Here is a 12,414-nt window from a genome sequence, read left to right as displayed (position 1 = left end):
GTTCTCAGATACAATGGAGTTGTCTGTCTAGCTCTCATTAAGCAAGCAGGCTGGCTTAGAAAAAAACAATTAGGTGATTAGGAAAGTAATTGGGCTGTATTGGAAGAAGCAGTGAATAACGAGGCCTTAGACTATGCACCTCAAAGACATGTAATTGTCAGACAACACAACACAACTGCCTGCTGTCCTGTGTTGTGTTTTATCCATGGTGGGGGATTCAAGGGGTTATGGGGAGAAGGCAGGAGAATGGGGTTAGGAGGGAGAGATAGATCAGGCATGATTGAATGGCAGAGTAGACTCAATGGGTCAAATGGGCCAATTATGCTCCCAAGGCTTATGAACCATGGGACATGGGTTTAAGATGAGAGGGGGAATATTTAATAGGAACATGTGGGGTAATTATTCACATTGACTCTGACTCTGACATCGGGGGGGGGGGGGAGAGAGTGCAGTGGAGAGATAAGTTTATTTGGCCTACCATCACAGCAATGTGATGGATGTTTATGTAAATTATGTTGTGTCTTGGGTCTATTTGTTTGTAATATATGGCTGCAGAAACGACATTTCGTTTGGACCTCAAGGGGTCCAAATTACAATTAAATGTATCTTGTATCTTGTACATAGGGTGGTGGGTATATGGAACAAGCTGCCAGAGGAGGTAGTTGAAACAGGCACTATCACAAAGTGTAAGAGACATTTAGAAATTAGGTGCAGGAGTAGAGGCCATTCGGCCCTTCGAGCCTGCACCACCATTTAATATGATCATGGCTGATCATCCAACTCAGTATCCTGTACCTGCCTTCTCTCCATACCCCCTGATCCCTTTAGCCACAAGGGCCACATCTAACTCCCTCTTAAATATAGCCAATGAACTGTGTGGCCTCAACTACCTTCTGTGGCAGAGAATTCCACAGATTCACCACTCTCTGTGTGAAAAATGTTTTTCCCCCATCTCAGTCCGAAAAGATTTCCCCCTTAACCTTAAACTGTGACCCCTTGTTCTGGACTTCCCCAACATCAGGAACAATCTTCTTGTATCTAGGTACATGGATAGGAGAGGTTTGGAAGGATATAGTCCAAATGCAGGCAGGTGGGACTAGTGCATATTTGTCGGTGTGAGCAGGTTGGGCTGAAGGGCCTGTTCGCAAACTGTACGACTATCGATGGCCAGAAATTGAACAGACATTAGACTGTAGAAGGAGTCTCCTGAAGTTGTTGCTGGTATTCCTTTTAAACTAGAGGAATAATCAAGTCAAGTTAAGTCACTTTTATGCAAGCTCGCCCCAGGGCAATCCCAATGGTCCTATATTCACTTCTCTGCCTGCAGCATATACTTCACAAGAGTCACACCACAAGAACAGGAAAGAGTTCTGACAAAAATGCCATTGCCCCCGCAATTTATTATTGCTCACATGCCCATCCGTGTCTGAAGAAGGGTCTCAACCTAAAACATCACCTATTCCTTTGCTCCATAGATGCTGCCTCACCCGCTGAGTTTACGGAAGGGTCTTGACTCGAAACATCACCTGTTTCCTTTGCTTTTTAGATGCTGCCTCACCCGCTGAGTTTCACCAGCATTTTTGTCTAACCTGCCCATCCACTTTCATTCTTTAAGAAAGACATAAAGTTCTGGACCAACTCAGCAGCTCAGGCAGCATTCCTGCTGAGCGTGGATAGGTGACGTTTCGGGTCTGGATCCTTCATCGGACTGTCACCTATCCACATTCTCCAGAGATGCTACCTGACCCAATGACTTCCACAACTTCTGTGCACTGTAAAAACCAACTCTCGTTGGCCAAAGTGCTTTATATTGGTATAAGAATAGTATAACAAACAACAGTGGTCCATAGATTAAATACATACATCACTACATACATATAGTAATCCCTCGCTCAGAGGCTATATCAGGCTGAAGTCTTAAGGGGATATCCAAATTTGACAACACTATAACCAAAGCAGTTGTGGGGTGGGGAGATTGCAACCTTCATGTGGTCCGCCCTGTTTCTACGAACACAAACAACCCGGCGTGCATAATCAAATAAGATCAAATAAAGCAAGTTGTCCTACAACTTTAGACTGTGAATGCCGTACGCAAGAAGAAGATAGCTACTGAGAACCTCCGGGGGGTTACAATGGAGAGGGTGCACAGAAGATTTACAAGGATGGAAATATTTTTGCTCCAAGGAAGGATAGGATAAATTTGTGTTGCTTTGGAACAGATATGAGGCACAGCAATCTCTCGATTAGTGCTTGAGATATGTTCCTGGAAAATGGAGCGCTCAACAAATAAGTGGTTTACAGAGTCATTATAACAGCATAAATGGAATGTGGTCTGGGCAAGTTATTTATAACCCGAGATATATCCAGTATATATTACATTGTATATGAAGAGTGTGGGTAATAGTATTTATTTATTAGTTATTTATTTCGGACAGAATAAAAGAATAAAAAGCAAGTGTGAAACAGCATACAAAAAACAAAACAAGAATATTTATATAAAGTGTCCTAAACAATATCTATAAATAAATGAAATCATATGTGTCCGAAATGTGTATAAAAACTAATATTGTAATATGTGGCAAGGAACTGTAAATGCTGGTTTAAACCGAAGATGGACACAAAATGCTGGAGTATAAAATAGACAATAGGTGCAGGAGGAGGCCATTTGGCCCTTCGAGCCAGCACCGCTATTCAATGTGATCATGGCTGATCATCCCCAATCAGTACCCCGTTCCTGCCTTCTCCCCATATCCAGTTCCTCCAGCATTTTGTCCACTCTGCCATTCATTCATGGCTGATCTATCTCTCCCTCTCAGCCCCATTCTCCTGCCTTCTCCCCATAACCCCCCGACACCCGTACTAATCAAAATTGGAGCATCGTGGAGGCGTATGGGATCCTATCAACACCAACAACAAGATCACCGTGGAGAAAGTACAACGGCGAGCAGCCCGCTTTGTATGTAATGACTACCAGTGCAAATCGAGCGTGAATAATATGCTGGCTTCACTCGGATGGGATAGAAACATAGAAACATAGAAATTAGGTGCAGGGTTAGACCATTCGGGACCCTTCGAGCCTGCACCGCCATTCAGGGGGATCATGGCTGATCAAAACTCAGTATCCCGACCTGCCTTCTCTCCATACCCCCTGATCCCCTTAGCCACAAGGGAACTCTAACTCCCTCTTAAATATAGCCAATGACTGGCCTCAACTACCCTCTGTGGCAGAGAGTTCCAGAGATTCACCACTCTCTGTGTGAAAAAAGTTCTTCTCATCTCGGTTTTAAAGGATTTCCCCCTTATCCTTAAGCTGTGACCCCTTGTCCTGGACTTCCCCAACATCGGGAACAATCTTCCTGCATCTAGCCTGTCCAACCCCTTAAGAATTTGGTAAGTTTCTATAAGATCCCCTCTCAATCTTCTAAATTCTAGAGAGTATAAACAAAGTCTATCCAGTCTTTCTTCATAAGACAGTCCTGACATCCCAGGAATCAGTCTGGTGAACCTTCTCTGCACTCCCTCTATGGCAAAAATGTCCTTCCTCAGATTTGGAGACCAAAACTGTACGCAATACTCCAGGTGTGGTCTCACCAAGATACCCTAGAGCTCGGCAGAATCAGGCTAAGACTGATTGCAATTTACAAGGAGGTTCACAAAATCACGCCATCAATTCTCCCCGTCATCCCAGAGCACCGACTGCCATGAAACAAGACTAAATAACAGTCCCTACATCATCAACTGGCTAAATTTCAACAAACCTTGCTACCAATATTCCCCTTTACCCAAGGATGATAAGGAAATGGAATATGTTACCACCCAACACACACACTGCTCCCGATGTTAAGTCATTTAAAAAGGGGATTGAGCAAATAGATCTCCTCAACTTGGTCCAAAAGGCCCACTTCAAGTCAAGTCTATTCGTCACAAACACATACGAGATGAGCAGTGAAATGAAAAGTGGCAATGCTCACGGACTTTCTGCCAAAAGACCAAACAAACTACAAACACAATCACATATACTTTTACATATTAAATAATACGGGCAGAAGGAAAAAGGGAAAAAAACAGCAATTTAACAAAAAGCAGTAGATTGGTTCAGTAGAGTTAGTCCATTGTGAGATAGGAGTTTACAGTCCGAATGGCTTCTGGGAAGAAAGTCCTTCTCAACCTCTCCGTTCTCACAGCATGGCAACGGAGGAGTTTGCCTGACCGTACGTAGCAGCTGGAACAGTCCGTTGCTGGGGTGTAAAATGTAATCGCTGCTCTACTTACTCCGACCAGCGTGAGGTAACCACTGATGATGTGTTTGCGCAGTAATCAACCAGAAACCAAATATTTATCTCTGCCTTAAAATTACCCATTGACAGCCTGCTGGTGCAATGAAGTCCACAGATTCACCACCCTAATATAACTCAATTCTCCTACATCAATTGCAAACTCAATTCTCAACTCCTGAATGCATTTCCAATGTTGCAACATTCAGTAATCATAGAAACATAGAAAATAGGTGCAGCAGTAGAGGCCATTCGGCCCTTCGAGCCTGCACCATTCGCCATTCAATATGATCATGGCTGATCATCCAACTCAGTATCCCATCCCTGCCTTCTCTCCATACCCCCTGATCCCTTTAGCCACAAGGGCCACATCTAACTCCCTCTTAAATATAGCCAATGAACTGTGGCCTCAACTACCTTCTGTGGCAGAGAATTCCACAGATTCACCACTCTCTGTGTGAAAAATATTTTTCTCATTTCGGTCCTAAAAGACTTCCCTCTTATCCTTAAACTGTGATCCCTTGTTCTGGACTTCCCCAACATCGGGAACAATCTTCCTGCATCTAGCCTGTCCAACCCCTTAAGAATTTTGTAAGTTTCTATAAGATCCCCCCTCAATCTTCTAAATTCTAGCGAGTACAAGCCGAGTCTATCCAGTCTTTCGTCATATGAAAGTCCTGACATCCCAGGAATCAGTCTGGTGAACCTTCTCTGTACTCCCTCGATGGCAAGAATGTCTTTCCTCAGATTAGGAGACCAAAACTGTATGCAATACTCCAGGTGTGGTCTCACCAAGACCCTGTACAACTGCAGTAGAACCTCCCTGCTCCTATACTCAAATCCTTTTGCTATGAATGCTAACATACCATTCGCTTTCTTCACTGCCTGCTGCACCTACATCAATTGCAAACTCGATTCTCAACTCCTGAACGCATTTCCAATGTTGCAACATTCAGTAATCATCTCACTGCGTCATCTGGTCTTGGGGAAGGTTATGGGAGAGGTTAAGCATGGTTGACATCTCCACTGCAAAGCCAAACTCTCATCAGGTCAACGGCACCATTGCAAAACTCCCCTCATGCTTCCAATTCTTTTATTTTAAATCCTTTTAGCTTCACGCGGGATTGAGCAATGTTAACCAGTGGAGTCAACTAACAAGAAACAAAACAGATTGGTCCTTCAAATTAGTAATTGCTCACTCGGCCAGTTTGAATGGGGAGGGAGAACAATGGGCCTGCCACAGACGAGATCTGAAGCCAAGGATGAACTACAGATGCATTCAATGGCTCAACAAGGAAGCTGTGAAGGCTGGATAAAGCCGGCACTGTTAAAAAAGACAAACATTAACAAAAGATTCTTCATCAAAAACAGAGTTTATGGCCCAGTTCCATCACTGAAACCCGTGCAAAGAATCTCAACATATATTATATACCAGCTGAGTACACTGCTGGAGTTAGTCATCAATGATAGGAGAAGAATTAGGCCATTCGGCCCATCGAGTCGAGTCTTGTGTCCCAGATAGGACAATGACATTCTGACACAACAGAATATGTAAACATAATACATAACAGGAGATAAAAGTTCTATATATATATATCTCTATCTCTATCTCTATCTATCTATATATAAAAATAAATATACATATATATAAATATATACATATATATACATATAAATATACGCATATATATATACATACACATATATACATATATATAAACATACATATATATATATATACACACATATATATATACACACACACATATATAAATATATACATACATATATATATACATACACACATATATACATATATATATATATATATATACACACACATATATACACACACACATATATATATATATATTCTACCATTCAATCATGGCTGATCTATCTCTCCCTCTCAACCCCATTCTCCAGCCTTCCGACACTGAACTAACCATTTCTACATCTCATTTTTACAGCTTTTAATCCTTTCCTTCGATGCATCTGGTTCTCTTGTTTATACACGGTCTCCTATCTACACTTCCTCTGGGAGATGACAGATGACGTTTCGAGTCGGGACCCTTCTTCAGATGCTGGCTTGTCCTGCAGGGTGCCGCATGCAGGACACGGCCACAGTAAGAGATGATCCAAATGGAACTATATTTAGGTGGTGTTCCTATCGGGTCAGAGGTCCCACCTGGAGTGGGAAGTAACCCTTGCATCCCCTCTCGCTATGTGTGTGTGTGTCTCCCCCCCCCCCCCCCCCCCCCCCCCCTCCCCCACCCATTCATTTCAGGAGGAGGGACTCAATTTGCAATATGTAATGCAAAATATGATACCATCCTATTTTCTATGAAAGTAGTTGAGGCCACAGTTCATTGTCTATATTTAAGAGGGAGTTAGATGTGGCCCTTGTGGCTAAAGGGAGTATGGAGAGAAGGCAGGTATGGGATACTGAATTGGATGATCAGCCATGGTCATATTGAATGGCGAATGGTGCAGGCTCGAAGGGCCGAATGGCCTCTACTCCTGCACCTATTTCTATGTTTCTATCTGTGGATAAAGGGACAATTTACAGAGGCCAATTAAACTACAAATCCACACATCTTTGGGCTTGTTTAAGTTTTTAGAGATACGGCGTGGAAACAGGCTCTTTGGCCTTGGAACCTTCATCTGCTAATGGCTTCTGGAAGTGGTTGGTGTTAAGTGTTGTGAGTCTTAATGGGGGGAAAGTTAGAGTGAGTGATATTTCCTTTCACATTACACTAAAGGACTAGGATAGAACACAATTAGTCCACCACTTTCTACACGAAGACTGTCCATTTGGTGTTGGATCCCAGCCACATTTCTGCAGAAGGGCATTAGACCTTGAATTAATCCAAGATAAGGCTGTCATTAGATCATAAAACAGAGTACGCCCATCTGGCACACTCGCAGAAGAAGCTTATTTGAAACCATAAATGCTGCCCAAAACGGTCTGAAGAAGGGCTTCGGCCCGAAACGTTGCCTATTTCCTTCGCTCCATAGATGCTGCTGCACCCGCTGAGTTACTCCAGCATTTTGTCTGCCTGACAAATGTGTAGGTGGTGAAGACAAGATGGTTTATTGCCCAGCCACAAACCACAGGTGGTCCGAGACCCCTGCCAAGATGGTGCCCAACGCAGGTGACTATTTGTCTGCTGGCCACAGAAACACAGATCTACAATCACGTATTACATTCGCTCCACACCCTATATCTCCACTCCTACAGCTACATCTCTTCCTTTAACTACACAACCTTGCACTAAACATCATTATCATGTAACACTTGTCATGTATTCCCCTATCACTGTAACGGCTCGATTGTAATCATGTATTGTCTTTCTGCTGACTGGTTAGCACGCAACAACAAGCTTTTCACTGTACCTCGGTATACGTGACAATAAACTTAGTCAGTTAGTTCAGGCGTTAGTTAGTTAGTACAGGTGCTAGTTAGTTAGTTCAGGGGCTAGTTATTTAGTTCAGGGGCTAGTTATTTAGTTCAGGGGCTAGTTATTTAGTTCAGGTGCTGGTTAGTTAGTTCAGGTGCTAGCTAGTTAGTTTATTAGTTCAGGCGCTAGTTAGTTAGTTTAGGTGCTAGTTAGTTAGTTCCGGTGCTAGCTAGCTAGTTCATTAGTTCAGGCGCTAGTTAGTTAGTCCAGGCGCTAGTTAGTTAGTTAGTTCAGGTGCTAGCTAGTTAGTTCAGGCGCTAGTTAGTTAGTTCAGGTGCTAGTTAGTTAGTTAGTTCAGGTGCTAGTTAATTAGTTCAGGCGCTAGTTAGTTAGTTCAGGCGCTAGCTAGTTAGTTCAGGTGCTAGCTAGTTAGTTAGTTCAGGTGCTAGTTAGTTAGTTAGTTAGTTCAGGTGCTAGTTAGTTAGTTAGTTCAGGTGCTAGTTAATTAGTTCAGGTGCTAGTTAATTAGTTCAGGTGCTAGTTAGTTAGTTCAGGTGCTAGTTAGTTAGTTCAGGTGCTAGTTAGTTAGTTCAGGCGCTAGTTAGTTAGTTCAGGTGCTAGTTAGTTAGTTAGTTCAGGTGCTAGTTAGTTCAGGTGCTAGTTAGTTAGTTAGTTCAGGTGCTAGTTAATTAGTTCAGGCGCTAGTTAGTTAGTTCAGGCGCTAGCTAGTTAGTTCAGGTGCTAGCTAGTTAGTTCAGGCGCTAGTTAGTTAGTTCAGGCGCTAGCTAGTTAGTTCAGGCGCTAGTTACTTAGTTCAGGTGCTAGTTAGTTAGTTCAGGTGCTAGTTAGTTAGTTCAGGCGCTAGCTAGTTAGTTCAGGCGCTAGTTACTTAGTTCAGGCGCTAGTTAGTTAGTTCAGGTGCTAGTTAGTTAGTTCAGGTGCTAGTTAGTTAGTTCAGGCGCTAGCTAGTTAGTTCAGGTGCTAGTTAGTTAGTTCAGGTGCTAGTTAGTTAGTTCAGGCGCTAGCTAGTTAGTTCAGGCGCTAGTTAGTTAGTTCAGGCGCTAGTTAGTTAGTTCAGGCGCTAGCTAGTTAGTTCAGGCGCTAGTTACTTAGTTCAGGTGCTAGTTAGTTAGTTCAGGTGCTAGTTAGTAAGTTCAGGTGCTAAGTAGCATTGAGATGGACAATAAAACGAGGAAGATCTTCTCCCACCTTTTAGACGCTGGTTCCTTCCGGGGCGAGGATGGTGACTGAGGTATGGCGTTGTTTCGTTTTGGAGGCGTTGCTGTCCCGTTACTCAGGCTGGGTTTGGACGGCAAAGCTTGCATGAAAAGTCGAGCTGGAAAACAGAAGAGATGTTGAGTATAAAGCAAGGGGGCAAACAGGCAGACGGACAGGCCCGACTCTGGGCATCTGTGCAGAGTGTACGGGGCGATCGCTGGTCGGCACGGACTCGTCGGGCCGAAGGGCCCGTTTCCACGCTGTATCTCTAAAGTCTAAATGACCACTGGAGCTGCGCCAATGTGCCACCCTAGAGCCAGCAACCTCAGACGGTGAAAGGCCTGGATAGAGTGGATGTGGAGAGGATGATTCCACTAGTAGGAGAGTCTAGGACCAGAGGGCGCAGCCACAGAATAAAAGGACGTACTTTTAGAAAGTAGGAACAATTTCTTTAGTCAGAGGGTGGTGAATCTGTGGGATTCTCTGCCTCAGAGGGCGGTGGAGGCCGGTTCTCTGGATGCTAAACAAGAGAGAGCTAGATAGGGCTCTTAAAGATAGCGGAGTCAGGGAATATGGGGAGAAGGCAGGAACGGGGTACTGATTGGGGGTGATCAGCCATGATCACATTGAATGGCGGTGCTGGCTCGAAGGGCCGAATGGCCTCTACTCCTGCAGCTATTGTCTATTGTATAGGGCGGCAAAGTTACAAATATTCCATTTAGTTCCCAATGGTCTCCCTTTATTATCAGCGCCCCCCCCCCCCCCCCCCAAAGCCATGTCCTCCTTCGTTCAGCCCCCCCCCCCCCCCCCCCCCCCCCACCCACCAAGCTGGGTCTACCTTTGTTCTCAGTGGGGGGGGGGCCCATGCCGGGATCCCTTTGTTCCCAGTTAAACTCCCCCTTCCCCTCCCCTCAAGCCGTGTCCCCCTTGCCACCCTTCCCCCCACAATGCCGGGACCCCTCTTTGTTCCCAATACCCCCCCCCCCCCCCCCTCCCCAACGCCAACCCCCCCCTTTGTCTTGGCACCCCCCCCCCTCCACCCACACACAATGCCGGGACCCCCTTTAGAAACATAGAAATTAGGTGCAGGAGTAGAGGCCATTCGGCCCTTCGAGCCTGCACCGCCATTCAATATGATCATGGCTGATCATCCAACTCAGTATTACTCAGAGAGTGGTGGCTGTGTGGAATGAGCTTCCAGTGAAGGTGGTGGAGGCAGGTTCGTTTTTATCATTTAAAAATAAATTGGATAGTTATATGGATGGAAAGGGAATGGAGGGTTATGGTCTGAGCGCAGGTATATGGGACTAGGGGAGATTATGTGTTCGGCACGGACTAGAAGGATCGAGATGGCCTGTTTCCATGCTGTAATTGTTATATGGTTATAGTATCCTGTACCTGCCTTCTCTCCACACCCTCTGATCCCCTTAGCCACAAGGGCCACATCTAACTCCCTCTTAAATATAGCCAATGAACTGGCCTCGACTACCCTTTGTCTTGGCACCCCCCCTCCACCCCACACAATGCCGGGACCCCCTTTGTTCCCAGTGACCCCCCCCCCCTCCCTCCCCAACGCCAGCCCCCCCCCCCCTCGTTCATGGCGAAGGCACGCGGCTGCTCGCACCTACCCCTGGTGGGCCCGCGCTTGTTGAACAAGGCGTGCTGCTCCTCAGCGAAGGCCAGCCGCCGCACCACATCGGCCAGAGCGGCCTTCAGCACCTGGATCTCGTCGTCCTGCAGTTGCATGCGCTGCTCCAGGTAGGAGATGCGGTCGTCAATGTCCATGCTGCTCACGGCCGACACGCTGTCATCTGCAGGAGGGAGCAGAAACACAGCGCTCAGGGAACGGCCTACATCTGCAACACACAGCTGCTCAATGGCACATTCTCTCCATGCCAGCTAAAAAAAATATCCACCTTCAAGAAGGAACTGCAGATGCTGGAAAATCGAAGGTAGACACAAAATGCTGGAGGAACTCAGCGGGTGAGGCAGCATCTATGGAGCGAAGGAAATAGGCAACGTTTTGGGCCAAAACCCAAAGGAAATAGGCAACGTTTTGGGCCAAAACCCAAAGGAAATAGGCAACATTTTGGGCCGAAATCCAAAGGAAATAGGCAACGTTTCGGGCTGAAACCCAAAGGAAATAGGTAACGTTTCGGGTCGAAACCCAAAGGGTTTCGGCCCGAAACGTTGCCTATTTCCTTCACTCCATTGATACTGCCTCACCCGCTGAGTTTCTCCAGTATTTTTGTCTACCTAAAAAATATTCAACTCCCTATGTCCATCTTCCATCTTCCGATTACATCTTAACAACCATGGATTATTTCTCCAACCAATCACTCTTCCAGCAGCAAGTCCCAGCCTCCCAGCACGTAGAGCATAGAACGGTACAGCACAAGAACAGGCCCTTCGGCCCACCATGTCCATGCTAAACATGACGCCAAGTTAAATTGGTCTCTGCTTGTACGTGATCGATATTCCTCCTTTCTCGGCCCATCTAAGAGGCTCTTAAACGCCACTGTTGTATCGGCCTCAATCGCCAGCAACAGGTTCCATGTACCCACCCACCCTGGGAAACGGGCTCCCACCATCCCACCGCAACCGCCTGGCACAGCGGTAGAGTTGCTGCCTTACAGCGAATGCAGCACCGGAGACCCGGGTTCGATCCTGACTACGGGTGCTGTCTGTACGTTCTCCCCGTGATCTTCAGTTTCCTCCCACACTCCAAAGACGTGCAGGTTTGTAGGTGAATTGGCTTGGCGTGAATGTAACAATTGTCCCTAGTGGGTGTAGGATAGTGTTAATACGCGGGTATCGCTGGTCGGCGCGGACCCGGTGGGCCGAAGGGCCTGTTTCCGCGCTGTATCTCTAAACTAAACCCTCTAAAAAAACTAAACCCTCCATATACAGAGCCCCGATGCTTGCGCCTGGCCACAGACATTAAGCGGGACACATCCCACCCTGCCAATCACCTTTTCACTCTGCTACCCTCCGGGAGGCGATACAGGTCTCTGAAGACTAAAAAATAGTTTATACCCATGTGCGATAAAAGAACTTAATTCTAACAGAGAACACTGGGGAAGCACAATATAATTTGGGGTGCAAGATAATGCAATATATATATATATACACACACATATATATATACACACACACACACACATATATATATATATATATACACATATATATATACACACATATATATATACATATACACACACATATATACATACACATATATATATATATATATACATACACACACACATATATATATATATATATATACATACACACATATATATATACACATATATATATATATACACATACACACATATATATATATACATATATATACATTTTTTAAATTTTATTTTTATTAGCAGTACAGTAAATTACATTAATACATCACATATTATCTTATTACATTATGTTGTACCACTTCATTTTTTTCCTTTAAAATATTTTTAATACCTATTTATTATTTTTTTTACTGATTTGTGTTCAATGGCTGT

At 44.9% G+C, this 12,414-nt stretch overlaps 1 protein-coding gene across 1 annotated transcript in view; it reads right to left on the bottom strand.

Moving 5' to 3' along the window:
• LOC129714098 (echinoderm microtubule-associated protein-like 1) overlaps positions 1-10,704 on the bottom strand; it is a 49,044-nt gene extending 38,340 nt beyond the window's left edge. Inside the window, exons 1-2 of the mRNA XM_055663566.1 lie at positions 10,522-10,704; positions 8,885-9,011 (exon numbers count right to left, since the gene is read on the bottom strand). Of these exons, the coding sequence (XP_055519541.1) occupies positions 8,885-9,011; positions 10,522-10,678 (284 nt within the window). The 5' untranslated portion in view covers positions 10,679-10,704. The remainder of the gene's footprint in view (positions 1-8,884; positions 9,012-10,521) is intronic.
• Between the last annotated feature and the right edge of the window lie 1,710 nt (positions 10,705-12,414).

Source organism: Leucoraja erinacea, chromosome 38, assembly GCF_028641065.1.
Source record: "Leucoraja erinacea ecotype New England chromosome 38, Leri_hhj_1, whole genome shotgun sequence".
NCBI classification, from domain to species: domain Eukaryota; kingdom Metazoa; phylum Chordata; class Chondrichthyes; order Rajiformes; family Rajidae; genus Leucoraja; species Leucoraja erinaceus.
The sequence above is the reverse complement of the archived record's forward strand: the minus strand, read 5'-3'. Positions and strand labels throughout refer to the sequence as shown.